The sequence below is a fragment of the Fringilla coelebs genome (genome assembly GCF_963513975.1).
Source record: "Fringilla coelebs genome assembly, chromosome: 7".
Lineage (NCBI taxonomy): Eukaryota > Metazoa > Chordata > Aves > Passeriformes > Fringillidae > Fringilla > Fringilla coelebs.
The window spans coordinates 11,491,227-11,515,245 of record NC_140035.1 but is presented as its reverse complement, the minus strand read 5'-3'; the positions used below and the strand labels follow the sequence as shown (position 1 = coordinate 11,515,245).

The 24,019-nt window shown below is 41.1% G+C and overlaps 1 protein-coding gene across 11 annotated transcripts in view; it reads right to left on the bottom strand.

Moving 5' to 3' along the window:
• Positions 1–24,019, bottom strand: part of CLASP1 (cytoplasmic linker associated protein 1) — a 164,999-nt gene that overhangs the window by 83,478 nt on the left and 57,502 nt on the right. For 10 of the 11 annotated variants that reach the window (XM_084209512.1, XM_084209508.1, XM_084209517.1 and 7 more), the window contains 4 exons: positions 3,574–3,726; positions 2,559–2,632; positions 1,798–1,890; positions 321–466 (listed from right to left, as the gene is read on the bottom strand). In XM_084209512.1, coding sequence (XP_084065638.1) covers positions 321–466; positions 1,798–1,890; positions 2,559–2,632; positions 3,574–3,726 — 466 coding nt within the window. The remainder of the gene's footprint in view (positions 1–320; positions 467–1,797; positions 1,891–2,558; positions 2,633–3,573; positions 3,727–24,019) is intronic. The other variant, XM_084209513.1, reaches the window with a different exon arrangement.

The window sequence follows — 24,019 nt, the reverse complement described above, 5'->3', positions numbered from 1 at the left end:
CCAGCTCAATGTGAACCAGAACAAAACATAAACATTTCCAGCTTTATTGTTCAATGCTTCCCTACTTGTGCATGAAGGCATGGCTTGCTCATTCATTCTGTGCATCCCACATCAGCATTGTTTAGTACTCAGGAATGTGGCTTGGCAGAATTACAATTGGTGGCCTACATGATGGGGTTTCAAACACATGCAGAAAAATCATGTTCTAGCTTTAACCATATAGCACCAGCAGCACAAGCTGCATCCTAATTGTGTTTTAACCAATGCCTGTTCCTTTTCTTCTCCATCCTATTTTAAACACACATAGAAAATAAACTCACCCCAAGGTGATACAAGCCTCTCGAACGACTTGAGAGCGCAGGTCTTTAGCAGATAATTTAAATGCTCCATCCAAAAGCCTTAAGTGCTGGAAGAAGTTATCATATTCTGCAGCTCCAGCCAAAAGTAAGGAGCGGATCTTTTTCAACTGTCGGGAGCATAAAAGACATCAGTGATAATGAGCAGCAAATATAAGGACAGTTCAAGACCAACACCTGGTTCCAGGTTTCTTGTGCAATTATTCATCTACATGTATTGAGGAAGTTGATTCTTGATGTCCAAGTAATTTTATTATTTCCTATCTTATATTCAACCCATGGTTAGTAAACATACTAAGTACAATAAGATAAACATCCTTGCTAACTTACAGAAATACAGAAGTGCTGCATACAGCTATTCAAATTGTATCATTAATAACCCAAACAATATGTTTTAAACTATAAGGTATCTTAAACATTCCCCTTTGTTCCCCTATTTACAGCAGCTTCTAGTGTTTAGGTAATCTAACAGCTGACTCTTGTGTTAAAAAGATATCTAGACTTAAAGGGCATGGTTCACACTCAGGCCTGGGTAATAATGACTTATATCCAGAATGTGTCCATTGACTTCATTAAAACAGTTATCTGGCTCTAGCAGAAGTGGAACCTTGACCCCATCAAAACGGGAAATTTTCTATTAATATTACAGGGACCACCATCTCATCCTACAGACAATCCTCTGACACCTTCACAGGCCTTCCCACACACACTGCATCTGCACATGGGCTCGATTTCAGCTCCCTGTTACTCAGTACAGAAATATAATTAAACATAAGTAAGCTGAATCAGCCCAGTCTGCCACTCAGATCTGTAATATAGGGTTTGACAGACATGGCAAAGCTGCTACCCCAGTGATGAAAGTCTACTGTGTAGACAAGACTGTGCAGCTATTTGTATCATGAAAACACAGCTCACCTCAGTAAGTAGTATTTGGTCTTGACATGCATATAACATCCAATTTTCCACTTCCACACTTCCCACAGTCATATTTATTTATTCAAAACTTAAGTGTGTAGATTCTTGCTGAATTAGTTTACACCTCCCTTTTCCAGAAGTATAAATAAGTTCTCTGTAAGCAAAGTAATTTTCTGCCTTATCAGGTAAGTTTTAAGATATTCTGAGTAAGACTTGATATTTTGATTTTAGCACCTGCTACCAAATTTCTAGCTTTGAACCTAGATTTGCTGAACAACTTTCAGTTCAACCTGCTGCTGCCTCAACAGACTCTTGTATACCAAATAGCAATTTCCCTCACAAATGTGGCTTAAATTCAGTCTCACAAGGAAACATTTCTCGCAGGTTTGGGGGAACATAACAGATGCTTACCACTAAAACTACATTCCAGCCTTAGTCTGAGGTTTTCTCAGTACCCTCAGTGGGATTAAGCTCAGTGTAGAAAAAGCTTCTATTAATAGAGATCCTGTCTAAATTCATGACTTACCGCAGAAACTCTCTGTTCCCAGTCATGTTTATCATCTGATAGGATCTCTCTGATCTTGTTTATGGATTCCTCAAGATCCCGGCTGGAATAAATCTACAAACAGAAATACAGAGTAGCACCGTAACGCAGGATTTACTCCATAAAATCAGATCACTTCCCAACTACATTCTTATGTCCTTTGCACCTCAATGCTTAAACATCATGTGCTAGCCTTGGACACAACTGGTTTTGCACAATGCCCAGAATTTACACCCACTGCCTGCAACCAAAAATTTAGAAATGATCACAAGATGATTAAAGGATCATATTGCATTATTTTACTATAGTTTCACAATTTTAAGCAGCATTCCTGCAGCTACCAGTGGCTATATTAGTCAAAACCTACAGAAGATCATGAGTGGACACATGTGCTGTTCAGCTGTCCCAAATATAAAGCTCCAGTGAAGGAGAGGGGGTACATGATGCATCTCAGCCATCCAGCTAAATCAGCAAACATGCATGGTCCAGTTGTCACACTCACAACAGCAGTGATCCCTGAGACACAAGTGACCTTTACTGCTTTCAGTTCCCAGAGGGTTTCACATAAACTACTAGCACACCCCACCATTTAAAACTTGCCTCCCTTCAACTTCTAACCTGCTTCTCCCCCTTAAAGTTTGTCAATATCACAATGAAGCACAATTTGCCAGTGATTAGCATGAGATCCTATATCCACCTTCTGCTTTTTAGTACAGCATGGTTTAACAAGTAACTCTACTTACCTGAACTGTTGGGACATCTTCAAATGCCTTAATGAAGTCTTCTTCATCCACAGCACCTGCTCCCTCTTTGGCTGCTGACACACAAATGAAAAACCCTTTTCAATCTTGTTATCAACAAGAGAATCAATTAAGAAACCACCAGCTATCAAGGCACTTAATCAGGAGAAAGTTCACTACCCGTGCAGCCTGGGAGTGCTGCAGATGTAATGAAAGCAGAGACAGGGAAATTCAATGCCAGGCACTGGTGAGACATTCATGGCATCTCTACTCATAGGCACACAGGACACATTAGGGAAGTCATTACAGTATTCATTCAACAGTTAGGGGACACAGTCTGAAAGATGAAAGGGAATACTTTAATTATATGGGAGACTTTATTTTAAAGGATTTAATCCCATCTATAATAGATGAAGGTGGAGATCTGACAGGTGTACAAACAGACAAACAATAAGGAAGATAAACAATCTCTGGGATACTAATCAGATTAGAGACTGCCTGATATAGGGAACTTTCTCCCTTTCCCTAGGACACATATAGAACTAGAGCTACATGTAGAATAAGTGCTAACATTCAGAATGACTGATCAGTATTCTTTTTGTACCTTCATTACCAGAAATGCCCAAAGGTCTTAAAAGAAAGCCAGCGTGTCAGGTTTAGACTGCAAGGGCTGAGCTGTGGCTATATAGCTTATGTAGCTATAAGCAGCTTCAGTTCAGAGTTGGAATTACAAAGGCAAAAATCTACACAACTGATTTACTCATAGCCCTCAATGCACAACCACACAGGTGCAACCTCTCACAAAATGCAAAATAAATTATGGGGATGTGAGGATTGCTTGGATATTCATCCTACCAGACTCTGGTTGTGGCACGCAGAGAACAGAGACATAATGACTGCATAGGGAAAAATTTGTTACTGGATTCTGGGGGCCAGTCTGGAAGTGCTTGCAGGAAGCTCAATATGAACACTGTAAATACTTCACAGACACATCAATTTATGCAGGGTATTGGCTTACTTGAAGACTTGGAGCCCAGAGGTGCAGAGCCAAGTCTGCGGGTAGTGCCCATCCCAACTCTGCGTGAGTTTGCAGGGGCCTTTGAAGATGTAGAGGAGCTGGCTGAGGAAGGTCTGTTCCCATCCACGGAGTCTTCATCATCAAAAATTTTATCTGCCAAAAAAACCACACTCAGCTGTAAGAATCAAGCAAAGGGATGTCCCAAGGAACATGCCCGCTATGACAAACATGCAACATTTTCCAGCCTGCTCTGCCAGCTCCCATCTCAGCAGTGTCCTCCTGCTAAAATCCAGTTAGTCATGGAATGCCACCAGCTCACTGAACCCAATCCTTCACTACTGCAGCCACTATGTTATAAACCCTTTCAACGAATGCATTCAGATGAAAAGAATGAACTTCAAATCTACAACAAAAAGATGCAAGCCCCAGATAATACTTGGGGTGTTGACAGTCTGCAGCTCTCACATTTATGTCTCCAAGAGATCTTTTGACATGGGCTGTAGTGAAACTAAGACCACAAGCAAATCCAAGATTCAGCAACAACTGCCTGCACCAGACCAAGGATAAACAGTCACCCAGGAAAATTTACATGGCAACACCCTTGTTGTTGATGAACCACAGACCATTAATCACAGACCCATCTGGAGCTACAAATCCCCTTTAACTCTTTAAATTAACACCAGAGATTCCTTACAAAGAAATACAAAAAGTTTCCTCAAATTCATAAAAACATAATCTGTGTACATTCAACTTCAGCCTCTACCACCAAATGTGAAAATAAATTAACTAAAAGGGAATTACAGCTGCTTTGATTCTCAAGGTTACTTCAATTACAAAGGATTGCTTATATTGCAGTTTTACACAGATTAGCTAATTCACTTGAAAAAGCAGCCTTAGGTTGAAAGGTGACAAAGCAGATAGGCAGCTGATATAGATGGAACACGTAATTATTGAGGCCAGAAAGCCAGCTCAGCCCCCATCACTCAGCTTCTCCACAGGAACACTTCATTCAAGATTTGAGATCAGCTTCATGCCCATCCCTCTCCAGCAGCCCAAGGTACACACTCACTCTCCACCAGACTAGGAACATTTCCTTCACAATTTTCACTTGGCAAGAAGTCAAGCAGGTGCTTTAACCCATCCCTGCTCAGGAAAGCACTGGGAACATATAGTAACAAATACAGGCTCCTAGTGAGACACTAATGAGGGAAATTTAATACAAGCTGAGCTTTCTGAAAGTAAAAAAATAACTTGATAACAGTATAGGCATATTCTTGGGAAGGCAAAAGAACAGGAAGAAAAGGCTGGTTTACTATCAGCTCAACCACCTTCAGTTTTCTCTGCCCTAAGTGGCACTGGCTTATTAGCAGCTGGACACAGGAGGACTATCAGAAATCATCTAAAAACCTACACACCTCCTTTTTGATATGCAGCAGTGCATATGATGCCATACTCCAATCACAACTCAATACTGACACGGCAGTATACATACAAAACATAGAAAATGTGAAAAAAGGTGGACAAGGACATCTCTTCACTTTAGTGTTTAAGATGTCTTGAAATATGGGAAAGGGCTAGGGGAAAAAAGCAACTCTAAAGGAAAAGGGTAAAATAATAATTGGTACTTGTACTGTTGTTCAGGAAAAAGTGAACAAGGCAAAAGTTAACAGCAGAACTTTAACTTAGATAAAGAGAATATAAACCACAATTAGGACGAGGGCTGTCTCTTTAACACGGCGCCTGAAGGCAGCCATGGAGACCGTGCTATCTCCCTATTGACACCAGGCTTGTTCTGACATATGTAATTCAAAACTAATTTGAAAAGAGCTCAGGGAACAATCATGAGAATAATTAAAGGATTAGAAAATATGTTTTTAATTCAATTAAATGAAAATTCTCTGCAAGAGATTGTTTAGTCTAGCCAGTTTCCTAATAAGTTGCTTGATTATGTTCTGTGTTAACACAGCTACTGAAGATTTATTAATACAGTTTTCCAATGTGATTTATTAATATTGTTTCTAACAGAAAAATATACCTAATAGAAAAATATACAACGAGGCAACTGGCTAGAGGTCAAAAACAAATTAAATTCTGAGTTGCCTTTTTTTCCTCTCCTCCCCCCTGCTCCCCCCTCCATTTTTTGCAATAATCACAGGGCTGACCCTCTGTGAGGTTAGGAGGTGCATCACCCAGTGAATTCCACCATTGGCAGTTCTTAAGAAAGCAAAACTGACATTTTCCCCCCAAAAGATACAGTCTAGTACAAACAGGAACTATTTCAAAAACACTACTTGGTGTGAGCTGCACCAAGGTCAGGGCAGATCAAAATAGGCTTTAAAATGTGTAATCTCTGAAGCCTTTAGGACAATGTTTAAATGATTCAGAAAGACTTGGACAGCCATTCAATCCAAAAACTTCTAAGCAAAACTTGTTCCAGGCAAAATTATTTCAAAAGCTCCTATATAAATATTTAGCAAACTATTATTTGACATATGTGTACTAACAGCCAGGGGAAAGTCAGTCATATTCGAAACAAAAGGTACTTTTACTAGTTCATAGCCTCTTTCATCAGGTAATAAAATTCCCCATCAGCTGCACTTCAGGCTGTCTAGATGCAGCCTTAGTTAACTCACTTCCTCTTCTATATGCATTTTTAAAGCCTCAGCCCACTGAAGGGAGAAGAGGGTGTGGTTTCCTATTTCATATAATAAATCAAAATTTTAAAAATCCAGATATTGAAAGCATTGCACTCCTGTAGCATTTTAGAACTAAATAGACTATCATTTCTTTCTAAAACAGGCTTTTCTGAGCATTAGCAAAAAAAAACAACACTCCAAAAATCAAACCGGCCCAACCACAGTTCTGGGGATGACTGGATTACAATTACATCTTCCTGCTCATTAAGTCTGCAAACTATGCATTACATATTTATCAAACCAGAATACCCCTTCAATAACCCAACAGCATTTTCTCATCTGAGCAGTGCAGAATGACAGCACCACATTCAGAACTGCACATCAAGTCTGCGAGCAGCACGTGTGCAGAACAGAAAGAGAAACAAAGAACAGAAAGGAACCTGGACACGGGAGTACAGAAGAACAGAAAACCAAGCTACTACACATTATTGTTACAAAACCCTTTTTTTCCTTTGTCACCCATTGATTCCTGCTCATAATAATCATTTGAATTGGGATCATATTTTTCAGCATATCTGCAAATGGCAAATCCAGCATGGGTGTAACTCTCAGGGCACCAGCTACGGTGCACTGAAGCGGAATCGGTGCCCCACTCTAACATTAAATAACCACTGACGTTCTCCCATCACAGGACACCCCCAGTGCTCATTTATAAGGACCTTACAGTACTCTCTGTCAAAGACATGCCCTTATAAAAGAGGCCTTTGTCTGCTCGCCACTCTGCTGTCTCAGAGACAACGAGAACACAATCTGCTTTACATTTTTCAATTCCTTTACATTATTTAAGAAGAAGAGAAAATTGCTTACAAGTACATATCCTTCTGCAAATAAGCTTCCTCAACATTCCTTCATATTTTCCATAGCGTGCCCAGATGTAAGAGTGCTTCACGGAGCGCCGCGGCTTTCAGTCCAGAACATAATCAATCATTGCCCCTCGGATTCATTAAGCATGCTGTCTTCACACGTGGATTTAAAACAGCCATGGCCTCTGTCCTCTCTCTCTATGGCTGCAGATCTGCACAATTCTTATTAGCAACACCCATTTCAGCCCAGGAAACTTTGGTTCATTTCTAGGGAGGAAATTTCCTACTAGCGAGGGGAAGGCAGGACAAATAATCCGGGATGAAGATGAGCTGAGTGTGCCTGGCTCGGCTGGCTTGCACCAGGAGCCAGCCTGACTTTATCCCCTGGGAAGCGCTAACAGGAGCATCTCAACAGCTGTCATCATTTGTCCATGACGAATAAATTTAGTCATTATTCATTTTAAAACGTAACCCCTTCAGGTCTGGGCAAGGTGAAAAGTGGGGAGAAGAGGCTGCCTTTCAGGAGCCATGGTAAAAAAGGGCCAGCACTTCCCTTGCCTGCACCACCAGCCTGGGACATTTTAAAGCAGAGCCTCGAATGTCCTTTCCAATGAAAAAAGATGCCTTCTGTCATTAAAAACTTTAGGATGTCAAATTGAAATATTTTAGTTATTTGTTTGTGACCTTTAGAAAAGACAGCTACTCTGTAGTGATGACAGACTGGGAAGAGAGCTCTCCATCGTATCTGCTCCTCACAAAGATGCCCCACCATGGTCTTCAGATTCAACTCTGTAAAGAACTAAACTTGTCCTGGGCCCACTGTGCCCATTTATCATCTGTTCCATTTCCAAGCATCAGAGCAGCTGAAATAGGCAGGATGGGTACCTCTTGCAGGAATCACCTGCAACACTCTCAGAAGAATCCCTCTTTTGGGTGCAGATGGAAGTGGATGACACCAGAGGAACCTGCCTCCCCACCATTCCTACGGCATGCTCCACCAGGAGCAGACAGGTAGCTGCTAAAGCTGACAAACATTACAGCACTTCCAGATTCCATACTCAATCCCCATTAGGTGGGCAAAGCCCAGCTCCTGAAGATCTGAGAGCCCTTTACAAGCCAAGAACACACACCAGCAAAACTACGAATGCCAAAGGAAACAGGATTAGTTCCTCTTTAATCCTTTCTGCCAAGCACAAGTCCAGGAGCACTGGACCATATTTTTGAGACAGACACCCCTCTGACATCTCAGCTCAGGCCTTCCCCCCAGGGCAGCATCTGGCACCCCATCTCCAGCTGTGACTTCTGTTGTCAGCCTCTGCTGGGTGTCCAAGCTTCTGCTCCAAATACATTGTATTTACATGTGCTGGTGTTCTAATACACATACTGCTTAGACACAAGCACCCAACTACAGCAATTTCAGAGTATTCATGCCTGCCATCCCTCTGTAAGCAGAAGAACATTTAGGCATAATAATTTAGAAATAATTTAAAAAGCACATTCCTGTTAATGAGGAACCCCATATTTATTAAACCCGTATCAGTATGATAAAATTAACTTTACCAAACTGGTATGAGGAAATTGTTGTACACTTTGATCTGACCCCATCCAACACCAGACTAGGCAGAAGAAAAAGCAATAGCCCAGCAACGTTCAAAATCTGCCCTCAGGGGCTAGCCTGATAATTCAAACAAAATCATCCTGCAGAAGACTCATCTGAAATCATGCAGCTTATGATGATTTCAGTTACTTTTCTGAGGGACATTAAAATTTTCAATCCTGGAATCAGATTACTCCAATTTAAGATGTAGCCATGATGGATGGCTGCAGGCATGATTGAGAACAAGAGTTCTAAAGACTTGAAAACAAGAGACAAATAAAAAGGATTTAATGAGCCTGTTTACTTCAAAACAGAACTTTTTTGACCATAATGTTGACAGTATTAATGCCATCACGTCAACAAGTCACAGCATGCCCCCTCTAACAGCATCTATAAGCACTAGCACAACTAAAACCACAGCAAACAGAAGTTTTAAAACTTCTGATCATGAAACTAACACACCTGGAAATGGGAGTTTTTAAGACTTAGTGAAACTGTGACTTAGCCAGTTTTCAACCATACGAAAGTTCCATTAGCTTTAAGTAGATTTAGAAAAGAGGTGGTACAAATGTTACATTCCTATCAGCTTTATTAACTTAAATTAAGTATCAATAGCAAACAATACAATAACTATGATACTGAGGGAAAGAGCACCAGCTCAAACAACCAAAATAATTAACAAAAGCATCAAATATTGAAATAAGTTCATTAAGAGCTAGGATTTAAAAGTTTCACCAATTACTTTACTACAGTTCATACAGACACCTAACAAGAATCAAACACCCATGTGTGAGGAACTGCACAGACATAACCTTTACCCCATAATGATTTTTTAAAAATTAAGTAACTGAGAGACAAAGACATGCACATAAGGCAAAATCAAAGTGGAGAAGAGACAGAGATAAGGATTTACTTTCCTCAAAGTAATCCTTGGAAATACAATATTCCCACAGTGCTTTTTCCAGCCAGCCACACAGCCTTCCCCCAGACCTCAAGAGCACCAGGAAATCCACAGTGCATAACTTGGGAAAACACACCCACCCCAAAAGCCCACGCATTTACATAAAGTTTCAATTTAAAGAGCAAAAGCAGCTTCTCCTTGCCCTGCACTTACCCCTGTGGCTTCCCAGAGGTCGGTCATTATGCCTCGTGGGGCACCCATCCTCCATTCCCTGCCAGGCTGCCCACACATCTCCCCAGCCTGCACAAACCCCCCAGCTATTTCAGAGCCTATAACAGTCTCCACACCAGGGTGTTATTGCTGTGGCTTTCCCTGCTGACTGTGCTTGGGGGTGCTGCCCTAGTTTTGTTGTGGACCCTTGAAAATACCCTTTAAATTGCACTGCCTTATTACTCCCTCCTCACCGTTCTCTCATTAGCATAATCTTCAGAGATGAAAGAGACCAAGTGGGTCTCCAAGCCCTGCCCTAGAGATACCAATCAATGAGAAAGGCTGTTGATGCAGGATGGCTCAGGGAGATCTTTTAGAGTCAGAAAACATCTTTTGACAGAACTGCAGGAATGAGCCTTGTCACAGCATCCTGTTATACCGAAACTGCAGATTTCGCTATTTCCCACTTTGATATTAATCCTCCATGCTGCACTGCAGTGGCAATGACAAGATTTTGCCTCAGCCTTACTGAAGTTTAATTATTTATGCAAATAATTATATAAAAGAAAGTGAATTTTTCTGCCTTCATTCACAAGACAGCAAAATTCCATTCTGCAGAGGCAGAGGAACTCCCTCAGGCACCACTTCCATATGCACACATAGCAGGGATGTGTCAGGTTAAGGAGAAATCAATGAACCTTCCCCTTCCTTGCTCTCACCTCCATCTCCGCATTTGCTGGAAAACTTATGGCAACAGCCTGGACTCCCTGTGTGTGCAGCAAGCCAACGTCAGGATTCAGGCAGCAAAGTGGGCATCAGCATCACCCAGCTGCTGGTCACCCACACTACATCCAGCACCCCAGGCAACTGCCTCCTTTGCCAGGTCTGTGATAGCTTTGCACAGTATTCGCTTTAAAAATGATATAAATGTAACTAAAAGGCAGAGCCTTTCAATGAGAGCAAGAAGTATTTGTTGTTATTTTAATGTGTGAGTAAACTGAGACAGAGCTGAGGGACATTCTCAAGGGTGTGAAGACTCCAGGGCATTGCCAGAGTCTAGATTAAGCTCCATTCCTGAAGAGTTTTTTGTACTGATCCCCTTCTCTTCCTCCTACTAGAAATGCAAGTAGTGCCACAAATGTTTTCTTATTTTCCCAATATTATCTTCAAAACTGCTCTATGCATATTCAAAAAAGGACATTTGCAAATGGCTTGGGAAAAGTAGAAATAACACATATTAGAGAAAAACAAATAATTTAGTTGTTCTTACAGGTTGCTTGAAGCTTAGCCACACCTGAAACTGAGTTCTCTGTATTTCCCATGGTTGGCACTACAGAATAACAGAACCGAGATTAAACCAAGCTCCCAGGGAGACACCTGCTGGCAGCAGCCTGGGGCTTATTTGCCAAACCCTGAAGGAACAAGGAGACACACCTGTGGAATTGATAGGTGATATTTTGTCTTACCTGGACTGCCTATACCCTATGGAACTTAATTAGCAGCCATACCAACAATCTGAAGCCTTCCAATGGACAGTGTTTTTCACCAGTGAATGGCAGAAGCCCCATGTGCAGACAGGGCAGGTGACTCCAGCCCCACCACCAGGTCCAGATTTCCAGTTATTTGCACCATCTGCTGCCATGACATCACAGGGTGGGGCACTTCTCCACCTGCACTCCCGAGCTGGCATTCCCTGCACAGATCCTTCTGCCTCCTCGGGCAATAATGACCAGCGCAGCTCACCTCAATGCTGACCGCTGCAACACCCATCATTGTCAACACAAGGAAATTGCAGTTTCCACTGTTAGCACTTATCACTTCTTGAAAGGATGCTCATTTTCAACACACAAAACACCGAGGTGTAAAGCACTGACAAGGAGCAAGCAGAGCTGTTTTTGGAAGGAAAGCACATCCTGACATTTCTAGGACAAAGCACTGTTACAAAAAAAAGCAAAGGCTTCTTATTGCCTCCAGTTACACAGAGCTCATTGGGGGGAACAGAAATGCTGCAAATCCCACTTCCAGCCACCACAGAACATCCTTCAAAGCCTGCTAATGCACACAAGTCCTGCAGAAGAAAGCTTTCGAGAGAGATCTACAAGGAGACAAAAATGCCAAGCTGCATGCAGCCTTGTTTCTTTTCGGGTTAATTCTCAGAGGATGGTTGGGTCAGTGAAGTTAAGCCAGTAAGCTGTGCTGGAGGGACCTGGGGAAGCTGCAGAACCAGCACTTTCATTTATGTTTATTTGCAATCATTAACAGGGACATGTTGCCCAGCACCTCCTGCGAGATGGTGGGGCATCCTAAACTTTCCAAGCAGCCACCTCTGAGCCAAGAAACAAAATAGGTGCAGTTATCCCAGAACAATGAAGGAAAAAAAAGGCTGTCAGCCTACAGCCTGTACAGCCACAGAAAACAGGAGCCTTCTGTCCCAAGGCATTCTATCTGTCTGGCTAAAGGCTAATGCAATGAACATGGGTACTGCACTGGCAAAAACTGAGCAGTGTTACACACATCACACACATCAGTGACTCCCATCCAGAATGCCTGGCCTGATGCATAATTTATGTACTTTAATTAGATGACCATTTAAAATACTGTCAAATGCTCAGTGGGCAATAATCATGAGATAAGAATGTCTTAGACTGAAGGTGGTTGAGACAAAAGAAGAACCACAGGGAAAACTATGGAACAACTCCCCAGCCTATATGCATTTTGGGAAAGATTATTAACTAGTAAAACAGGCATGACCAGCATGATAACCAGGAATTTCTACCATAAATAAATGCTTCATCTTTATAAAGATGCATATTACTACAGACTGTGAAGACACATATATAAGCAAAGTGTACAGACAAGTTCTGTTTATTTAAGAATAATCCAAAGTTGAATTTTACGATCCAGGCTATGCTCTATAGCCAGAAATGGTTACCAAACAGTGGTCTGAGATGCCTCTGAGCTCCTGCCACAATGGCTACTAAGTTAGAGAGTTGGCTCTGTGATCTCCACTGCAGCTGTTAGCAAAGGAAAGGGATGGGGAACTGGACTTGATGCTGACGCTTCTCTGAAGTATTCAGCAGCACTGCCTGCCTGCCACAGCACTCTCCTGATGCACTAAAAGGCACAAGTTTCTGCCTACCCCTAAACAATAAAAGCAGGACTTGAGAACATTCCTGTCTCCCCACTTCAGTACAGCTCCTTGAGAGCAAGCAGAGCCTTTGAGAAGCTGCAAGCACACAGGATCTTACAAACCATGCTTCAGCACCAGTACACCAGGCCAACGTTTGCAGCCCATGCCAGCTTTTGCAATGTCTGCATGAGCACATTCAACTGCAACCAGAGCTTAGAGCAGCAACTCCTTAGAGCTGGGGAGAAATACCCATCCCCACTCACATCACACTCATTTTGGCTAACACTGGCAGAGGAGCAATGCTTTCCTGACAATGAAGCCCATTCCGTTTTCATCCCCAGTGTCTTAAAGAGAATAAACAGAGTAAGTGAAAAGCTAGCATTTCACTTTTCTCAGGATCATTGTAGAAAAATCTTATTGTATTTATTATGATCACTCAAGACCAGTGACTCCAAAGATAGCATTGAAATTGTTTGGGTTTTTTTTTTAAGACGCAAAAGCAAAAACTAGTGAGTAATATGAGACAGGTTTTACTGTAAGTGAAAAAATGCTTGTTCAATAATTTTTAGAATGCATGTTCACTGGCAATAACTTATAATACTACTCTGCACAGATTTGTGTATGATCTAGATAGGATCAGTTCCATTTCTTTGACACAGTGGTAACAAAGGCCAAGTACGCATGAGGAAGCTGACTGCAGGTGGTGCAGAAAAGTCAGAATTAGAGCAAATGCCAGAAGATGTCTCAGAGTATAGGACTTCCTTTATTTAATCACCATCACATTAGGCTAAGTTCTAATTCCAGCTCTATACATGTGGGATGGAGGTGAATCCAAAAGCATGCAGAACTTTGCAAGATTTTTTTTAAGTTGCTATTATCTCAGATTTTCTTCTGTATGATTTCAAGTGAGCATGGAGAGGTTTCAGTACATTAACTAGTAGCCTATTTGACAGATACTTCAGTACAGCATATGGTTTCCACATGGCCGGCTAACATAAACAATTCAGACTGATATTTAATCATCAAATAAATATTTAAGCTTCAAATAAATACAAGCACAGTCTGAATGCCTGATTTACAACTGAACAGCTACAATTCCTGAGATACATGTGTTTCTTGGGCCTTTTTCACCCATCCTTCAAAGCCTCAATTTAGGAAAACCATGGGCTTAAGGAAAAAAGTCACGGGAGAAAAGCACCAAAACCAAAAATGTGTCACAGTTTATAAAATATTAATAGTCAGTAGGGCTTCTGTTTTCCTGAAGCTTGTTTCATCCACTCCCCAACACGTTTAAAACAAAAGGTAGATCTTTGCTCCTTCATCCACATTCCTCCCCATAAACAATCATCATTAGGCAGAGCAAATATAGCAGTCATAGAGGGAGAAAAGCAGACAAAAAGGCAGAGTGAAGACATTGTTGAAACTTTCCTTCCTTTTGTCATTAATTACTTCAGCCTACTAAATTTGGTATTCATATTTCAGAGGCAATGTGAAACTCCGAGCAAGCAGGGGAACTTTAATGTACTACAAAGAAGAAAGCATCTTTGTCAAAGTGCTTGCAATATAAATAATGCATAGCACAGATAAAAATAATTACTATTATTTGACTTTATTATTACACTTTATAAAAAATAAGCACAAATATCCTCCTTCTTCTCTTTTAAAAGAAAAAGGGCAGTTAAAAATGCAAGTAGTTGTGTCCTAATCAGTCTAAGATATTCCTGCCCAACCCATTTTTATTTGGCCTCAGTCAGTGCTGCTGTTCACCTTCTCCCCATGGCTTAGCACCCTTTTTCAACTATCCTCAGGTCCCTGCACCTAGGTAAAACTTAAGCCTGTTATCCAGACATCCAAAACCATCTGCCATGACTGAAAGTTGGACTTAATAATTGATTCTGATCACAGCTGGTCATTTGACTTCTTTAGTAACCATGCTCTATTCTTCCCACATACTATGTTCACGGTAGGAGACTTCCACAGCTGGTCTGTCCAAGAAGGAACAATGAAAGAAATCTGTTTTACCACATAAAGCCACTTACTGCATCCCATAACAATATGTCAGGATCAAATAGGAAATTCAAATTGAAAAAATGTGTTTGGCAGACCAGTAAAATCTTGATTCATCCGATCTGAACTCTGCCAGTTTCTCTGCTCTATCTCCTGTACCACTTAACCTCAACTCCGAGACCATCTCACCCACAAGAAGAAATAAACAAAGGGACTAAGGGCAGACTTGTTTTTGACCTTAATCTCTTAGTTTTAATCAAGTTCAAAACTTGGTAAGAGGCAGTGAAAGCTCTGAATAAACATTTACAAGCGAGCAGATTCCCTCTGGTTCAAGGGCAAAGTCTGTCAAGTGAAAAGGAAGGATGAATTTGCCTCAGGACTCAGACACATGATCAAATTATTGCTGCTTAACAAGTTATAAGACACCAGCTGAGCCAAAGTAGCAGCCCTTGAGATGCTATTAAACTATGGCAAGTGTAAGGTAATTTAATTTAATTTAGCCCTAAAGAAAGAAAATTAGGCCAAGCAGAATCATTCACATTTACCACAAAGAACACAAACACTAACCACAACCCAGCTAAACATCTTACTCTGGATCTGCTCATTAAAGACTACACAAAACAAATGCTGACCTAAACAGAATTGGAGACATTAAAAACCAAAGGGGTTCCCATGCAAAAGCTGGGAATGCTGATTGCAGAAAAAGCCTGGCACAGCCATTTTCACCACTACTGGGGGAAAAAAAAGAAGTCAAAATCACTCATCTTTCCTTAGCATTTCTCACAGGTGATTCTGCCAAGAGAAGCTGATGTGGAACAAGACTGAGACAAGGTGGTGAGCGTGGCTGGTATTAAGTTTTTCCTCATTCAGAAAAGTTACTGAAATCATTATCATCACAGATTACTGAAACCCAACTGATTTCCATCTATATAGACTTCTGGTTTAAGACAGGCACATCCACTGCCTCCATGCAAGACTTAAAGAAGTCAACAAGTCAAAACTAAAAAGCAAACACTTTATTAATACAAAGAACCATTTTCTAAGCAGCTTGAGAACTCTCTTTTCCCTAAGGCAAGTCTGGCTGGCACAGTGACTTCGTACGTCTGTGACCCTGAAAGATCACTGCAATGATAATTCAAATGGACAAATTAGATAGCAGCTTCTTCCCTGTTGCACTGCTTTGTCTATGCTGTAGAGAGATATGTCCCTTCATATGTGACATTTACACTTTACTCCTAAACAGCAAGCTGTAAAGTGTAGTGCTTGTAAAGGCTCAGCTCCTAGAAGCAAGCTGTCCCCTTTTCAGCAGGCTGTTATGATATAAACATAGAAGTCACCAGGCTCTGGAAATTACAGAGGAGGCAGAGATTAAATTTCTATGACACACAAGGAAGGACAGATAGTGAGTAGAGAAGGGAATAGAGAAATTCTTGTAAAACACATACGACAGGAATTCACACACTGCTTTGTGAGCCATCCCAGGAACTGGTGCATATGCAACTTCTTACTTGTCAGATCAAATAATATCATACTCAAAAAGCAAGAGTCAGGCATCTCTTTCTGGCCAGCAATTCAATTAAATACTTCCTAGTGACTGAAGCCATGATTCCTTATTCTCCATTACTATAAAGTCACTCCCCACAGTGTGATGTCAAAATCAAGTATTACTAAAACAGTGTCAGCCCAAGAGATAATTTAAATGTCTAATTTTACCACTAACAATCACTTCTTGTGTGGTATTTTGTAAGTTGCCAGACAAGCTCAAAGCCTAGCATAACTATCTAGGGTGATTCAAGGATGACCAATTCAGACCTTCCTCCTGTTCAGGCATGTTATGGCATGTACTGTAATGCAGGAAGACTTTTAGATCCACCTACTCTCTGGCACTTAAAGGACAGAAATCCTTGTATTCAGGGGGTGCAGGAGAACAGACAGAAGTAGAGATTAAATGGATTCATGTCATTATAATATCCTACCACTTAGGAATAGAAGAGACTACACGGGCAACCAACTGCAAAACCAAACAGCACAACATTTGAGCATAAATCTTAATCAGGAGTAACAACAGAAACAAATAGATTAATCCTAAAGAGGCTTCTTTCAAGGTTATTCAACAAAATAAAATAGGGATGAAGTCTGAGACATTTCTATTTCGGAAACTCTGCAACAGGTTCCCAGGTTGAGATAATGGTCTTCAAGCTCTTACTGGGCCTTTTACAGTGCAATAGCACTGATGAAATCTTTCCCTGAACCCAGGTTTACTGTAAGTGATGACTGGGAAGAAGAAATTTGTTTTTTAAGTTTGCTCTGAAGATACTGATCCCAAGGTAAGTATCTGTAGCCATCAGGTCACAGAGGTGGCAAAAGCTGAGGGAAGGAAAGCTCTTTGAAGCACCTTTGAAGTCAAAGTGTGATGCATCCTCACATTTGTATGATTTCTTATATCCCCATTTTATTAAGTCTTTATTTTTAGATCACTTTGTTGTCATCTTCACTCACTTCACATTGTTGTACAGGAGAAAAGGCATGACTCAGAGAAGAGGAGGTGCAGAAGAGCACAATTTCTCTTTCACAAAAAGCAAAATGGATGATTTTTCTTTGTAAGGGTGAGTCCATCCAGTGAACCCCCTCCTGCCAGTACTCACTCAAATTACAATGCACTGTAATACATCTGTGTACTGCATGACAAAAAAAAAGTCCAAGTTCAAGGTTATTAAAGGTACTTTGTCTCTCATGGGCTGTAAGGTGTCCAGATACGCCTAGAATTTACAATCCAGAGCAGGCACAAAAGAAAATAACACATGTCAAAGAATTCAAAATTTTATTTTAAACACATTTAATTTCAGACACAGGAATGGAAAGAATTAAAAATATAGGACTAAGTTGTTAAAAATGAAATGTGCAAGAGAGTAAAATATAACAAGGAAAACAATGGTTCTTCCACATCATTCATTTCACAACAGCTTCCCACTCATATGTGCAAAGCAAAATACACTTGTGTTATATACAAGTAAAATATATTTTGTAGTTTGTATTTATTAAATGTGTAGCAACATCAGGATTCCAGGTGACACCAAAACCTTCCTTCTACCAGCTGGAAGAGACACTGAAACCAATCTTCAAATGATAACAACTAGTCATAGACTTTATCTGAGAGTTTCCTTTCTGGACCTTCAACTTTGGGGCTTTCACAGTGACTCACAGGAGTGCAAACACATTTGTCCAAAAGCACACCTGAACCAGCTGTAAAAACTGAGAGCTACAACCCACTATTTCTATTTATTCATTCACCAAGTAAAAGGATCTTGACACTCAAGTAAATTATTTGGTAATTATAATACTGCTTAAGATCAACAGATTCCAGATTCTCATGCATTTGCTTTACATTTTCACAAATCAGAAGCAGGAGTGACCATGTGTTACACTCTGTGTAACCAAGTGTTAATACTCACTTTGACAGGCAGGATTACTGTCTGCTGACACACTGAAAAGTGCTCACAAACTTCATGACTGAAACACTATCAGTATGGAAGTGGTAATACCATAGAGGAGGTGTGAAAGCAGAGGCAGATATGAGCACCAAATTAGCAAGTTTTTATTATTAGCAGGTGTTTCCAGGCATTGCTTAGACTATCTGAAGAACCAGTATGAACATTAAAAAAAATTGCACAAACAGCTGACTATAACACAAAGAAAACAAAGAAGTGTATCAGTAGTTGCACATCAGAAAATGTCAAGCAGACCAACTTGCAGAAGAAAAAGTCATATAAATCTTTCTCCACCCAATTCAGTAATTTTTAGCAGACAACATAGGTTGCTGCTGACTTGTTGTTTAACACAAATAACAGGGAATGCTCATAGGACACTGCCATCTGTCAGCAGCTGTTACTGAAAACCAAACACAGGGCAAGTGAGCAGTTCACAGCACTCTGCCTCCAGATGCAAACAAAATTCAGAAGAAATGGGAATAAAGTGTAGGGGAAAATAATGTCTTATCAAATCCTTAAACCCAAATTCTATGCTCAAATGTACATAAACTTTCATCATTTCTGGAGAAGACAAGTACCAGTCATAGCTTGACCACTTAATTCCTTTCACAAGGAGTGCTGAAGGTCCTGTACGCTTGCAGATACTATAGAAGGAAGAGATTCTGTCTAGGCATGATTATTTCCTCATATGTGGCCAACTGCTTTAGCAGGTATCAGTTTATTCAGATAGAAAATATATTTGAGGCCTCCCAAAACATGAGAGCTGGTTCATCTGAAGCTTCCACCATCAACCAGTTTGAGCCACCTGCCTCCATTACAGATCACTTACCTTAATTTCAAGTAGCAAGAATTATTATTTTGTCCAGACTGGAACTGAATGGCTCAGTTACACAACAGCTCTTTACTATTTGTACTGTTGTGGCAGCCTGCAGCAATCAGTGACCAGCAGCACCCTTTTTCATTGGATATAGTGTACATCCCATCAGCTCCTTAGATGTTGTCAAGCATTGAATCCATGCTTAGAAGCCATGAGCCAGCCAAGGAAGTAAGCTTTGAACTACTAGCCTGCATATTAACCAGCACCCAGGGGCCTTTCAGGCCAGCTGAACTATGTCAGCTGAGCTAAAAAGATGAAATTACACTCATGCTGCCCCTCTGGTGAGAGTCTCTTGGCATGATTTAGTCTGAAGAGTCTGTGAAGGGATGAGAACAACTTTGCCTCCTGGCACTACGGAGAGAAGAACCCCTAAGTGTCTTACAGAATTAATGCATGCCCTACATGAACTTCTCCATTCATGGCTGATTCATGTTCCATTCTTGTTTAGGCTCAACAGGAAACAAGCATGGCTTCTTAACAACAAATGACTGAAAGGTCAGCAAGCAGCTTGCTAGAATTAAAAAACCCATAAATGAATCACATCACAAACTAAAGATGGTGGCAAAACTCAGGAATTTCAACTTTCAAAATGAAAATTTCAAACTCAAAGCAATGACAACAAATCAGCCTTAGGCCTGTCCAAGTCCCACTCCTGCAAGCACACCACCATGCTGGCAAATCATCTGGTTCTCTTTAGCAACCATCTGTGCTTACCTTCACTTAAAGAAGAATTAGCAAACAGAGGAACTGGCACATGTGAAGCACAGCACGTAACAGACAACTACAGATTCACTTTTAGGTTTGCTCAGAGATTGAAAGCAAGTAAGATCAGGTTTTTTTTAACTGGGAGGCAGGAATTTCAATAAAACCTTTACATAAGGATGCCATAAGAAGTCAATGCTTAAATTAGCATTAACTCAAATTGTCTGCCTTGCCTCTTGACCCATGCAAAGCTTCAAGGCTGCCCACTACACACTCCCTCCTCTTTACAGTCTGGAGACTGAATTGATGAAGTCTTCACTGACAAACAGAACCAAGAAGATGGGCTGGAGAACTTCCAGTCCCTCTTTTTTAATAGTAATTTTGTGTTTAGTTTTTAAATATTTGAAACAGGGTCCTTCTAAATCATCTGGAAAGCCTCTCCCACCGACACAAAGAACCACTGATAATTCCTGCTTGGAATAGGGGTGGATTTGTTGAGGTGATCTAGGTTAGTCATCTAGATTACATTTAAACCAGGCTTACTTAGCTTCCTTTTCCAAATATTACATGGAAAGAAGGCAAAAAACCTTACTGAGATGAAGAAAATGAATTCAAACATCCTGAGTTATAAAAAATATTTAGGCTGTCTACATCAGGAAGAGGAACACAGAGCTCTGTCTGCAAAATAAAGCTTGCCATTACAAGTGAAGTTTCACGAGACTCCTAATAATAGTATTTTGAAGAATGGCATGAAGATTAAATGGAACAAAATACAGCTCACCTACTAATTTGTAGCAAACTTCACATAAACAGTTAGAATATATCCACATTTAAATATCAAGCTTTAAATTCTTAATATTAAAATCAAAGAGCAATCTTGCATCTTAATGCTTTACTGAAAACGCCCATGTGCAACTTGACAGTCACTGATGACAGACCAATAAAACTAAAGTGAAGCACTATCACCCATTCTAGCATAACACCAAATCAGCAGAGGATGTGCATTAAAGGATACAAGCTGCCATTTATAGAGGTGCCTCTGTTGTGGCTTGCAGCCTTTTCATGCTGACATCAGGTTGTGTTGTTAGCTGAGGTCACATTCACTTCTGCCTTTAGCCCTGTTACCACTCGTGATAGACTGAAGAGCTGAATATCAGACACAATCTCAAATGACACTGGCAAACCTTGCCTTCAGCTCACTGACACACACAGCTAGAATGTACTGAGTTAAAAAAAAAAAACACTGAATCAATCTGAAGGTCTTCTGTAACTACTGCATCCTACAGGAGGAAAAATGAAATAATGGCGTAATTTAGGTTAAAGGGACCTCTGAAGGTCAAGTGACTCAACCTCTTTTTGAAAGCAGGGCTGACAAAGTTGTATTGCTCAAGAACACATCCATGGATGAAGATCCTCTGGGCAACCTCTTCCAGTGCTTCACTCACTATTTTCAAAGTGAAGAAAAATATCAACTCATGGGAAAAAAACCCAAGCAAAAGGCTGTCCTTGCAGTCCCTCAATAATGTGGACTACTGGAACTTGCATAAATCCAACTGAAAACCTCTTGATGAAAAAGAACTTACTTCTAATTCAGAGGTTTTCTGGAATTAGTGGTCTATGCATTATAGGTACAGGAAAGTCAAGATTCCAGCCCAAAATTTACAAGATGAGCTGCTCATCACAGCTTTTTACTGGCATTTGTCCTGTGTGTAGTTTCACAGAAACCCCCTGCATGCCATGAGGGAGCAAAGATCATCTGCTTTCAAATACTGGTCAGACCACAGCTGGCAAAGGGTGCGGAGCACCATCACACACAGTTCAGGTACACTCTCCTCTCTAACTGGAACTATTTACCATTTTTAGGACACGCTAAACATGGTGTTTCAGATGGCTCTGTGATGCAGCTTTCCTGGGAAGAAGCTGTGGAAAGGACCAAATGTAACATGCTCACATGGGAAGCCCTGAGGGAACATTCTGCTGCAGCTGATGGAGCACCTGGCCCACGCTATACAAAGGACCTGGCCCAGTCCAACTCTGTCACAAAGCTCCCAGGGCCCCAGTATTCTGCCACATCCCCCACACTTTCAGCAGAGTGAACACAGCTCCTTATAACGTGCTGCTGCAAACAAGAAATAGTTAGGACAAAAATAGGGACAAGCCTGCTTTAGAGCCCGTGATAATAAATAGGCTTCAGGGAGTGCCATGAAGGGAAGCAGCAAGCACAGAGCACAACGTGCATACAAAGACCCAGTAGAGAGGCTTTGGAGAAATCCCACTGCAGTGAGACAAAATCCAGCACACACATCAAAAAGAAAAGAAAAGAAAAAAAAAAGACATCTAAGGAAAGCACTAGAGACAAGTATGGAGCTTCTTAAGGGGGAGGGAGCAGAGAATAAGTTTCAGTGTGCTGGTGCATAAATATTTTGCCTGTGGAAGCTTGGGATCAGATCTTATTTAAGTCTCCAGTGAAAAGGAGCGTGACTGTCCCTCCACATCACAGAAGCTCATGTGATTAGAACCCTCTGCAGATTCAGCTCCTGCCCAGCACAGAGCTCAAACAGCAGGAGCATAAATCGGAGCTGAAGTGCACTGGCAGAGCTGCAGCAGGAAGAAGTGTGCCCAGCTCTGCCTCTCCAGGGCTGCCTCCAGGATTTCCCTTGATCCCAGCAGGAGCTGGGGGGAGGTTCAGGGGAAGAAACATAAACGATGGAGAACAGAGTTAGACCCATTCTTCATAAAGCTGCCCTAATTAGAAATGTCAGGCCTCATTATGAGCCAGCACTCACTAGACAGGAGTCCCATTGCTCAGCAGAGATGTATGTGGGAGACATGCATTTCTTAAAGATGTACACATCCTTCCTCTACCCACACCACAGCCAAAGGAAACAGTCTCACTGCATGGCATGAAGGCACAACCAATGCTGCCAACTGCACAAACACTAGCAGAAGCAGTGCCAACACTGTTTCATACCTGAAACTCCTATCTCCCTCTTCCCTGTGGAAGGCTAGGAGCAGTCATGCCTAGAATACTCATAACAAGGCTTTTTACAACATAGTCTACCAGAAATTTACATAGGGGGGCTGTTCATCTCCTATGAAAATCATCGGAAAAAGTCCAATAGTATCAAAGGGAGCAGATCTGGAGTAAAAAGATAGTGTACATTTCTCTCTTCTACCTCTGCATTCAAGCATTCATCTCCAAAGAAGCCCAGATATGTCTCATATTCCTTAGACATCAGCATCTGCATCTCATACCAGAAACATCCATGTCAAGCATCCAAAGGATTTTGTTGTGCACTGACAAGCTCTGAGGGAAGGCAGGTTAGGTGTGTCACAGGAAAGGAAACAGCTCTGGAAATGTGGTTGCTATAGGTTTTGCCATTCTTGAAAAAAGCAGTTCCGGTGACACTTCACAGTGAATGAAGGTATTTCTCTCTTCCTCTGTAGTGCATTATTTATAAATTTTGATAAAATTCACCTGGCCTGACTCTGAAGGCCACCTGCAAAGCAGCAGCCATTAGCAGCTTTCCTCATGAAGATTTGTCTGCAGTGAGATCCCTGCAGGCTACACGTGGGGTGTAAACCTAGCCAGGATTATTCAGGGCTGTCTGCAGCTTTGGGGCTGCAGGGGAATAAACAAAAAAAAAAAGATACTCAAACTGCTTAGCACAATGCAACAAAAGGATTCTTTTGACAGAGCAGCAGGGCAGAATTAATTCCTTTAGCAGGCAGAAAAAACCCAGTCATTATGCAGTACTTGCTATCTTAATACTACAAAAATAGGATGCATTTACTTATTATAGCTCAGTTTTGTTCTATTTCACATCACTGTATTTGAGCTACAAACAAAATACTTCAGCCAAACTTAACAGAGGAGGAAGGCAGTGTATTGCCAGACCAGGGCCAAGTACAGACAATGCCTTCCCTGTACCTCCCTCTGAAGTAACAAACCAGCACTTGTCCACTCCTGCATTTTGGAAAAAGCTCCTCTTCATGCCCCTCACTAACATGGCTGTAAAGGCAGGTTTTGTTCTA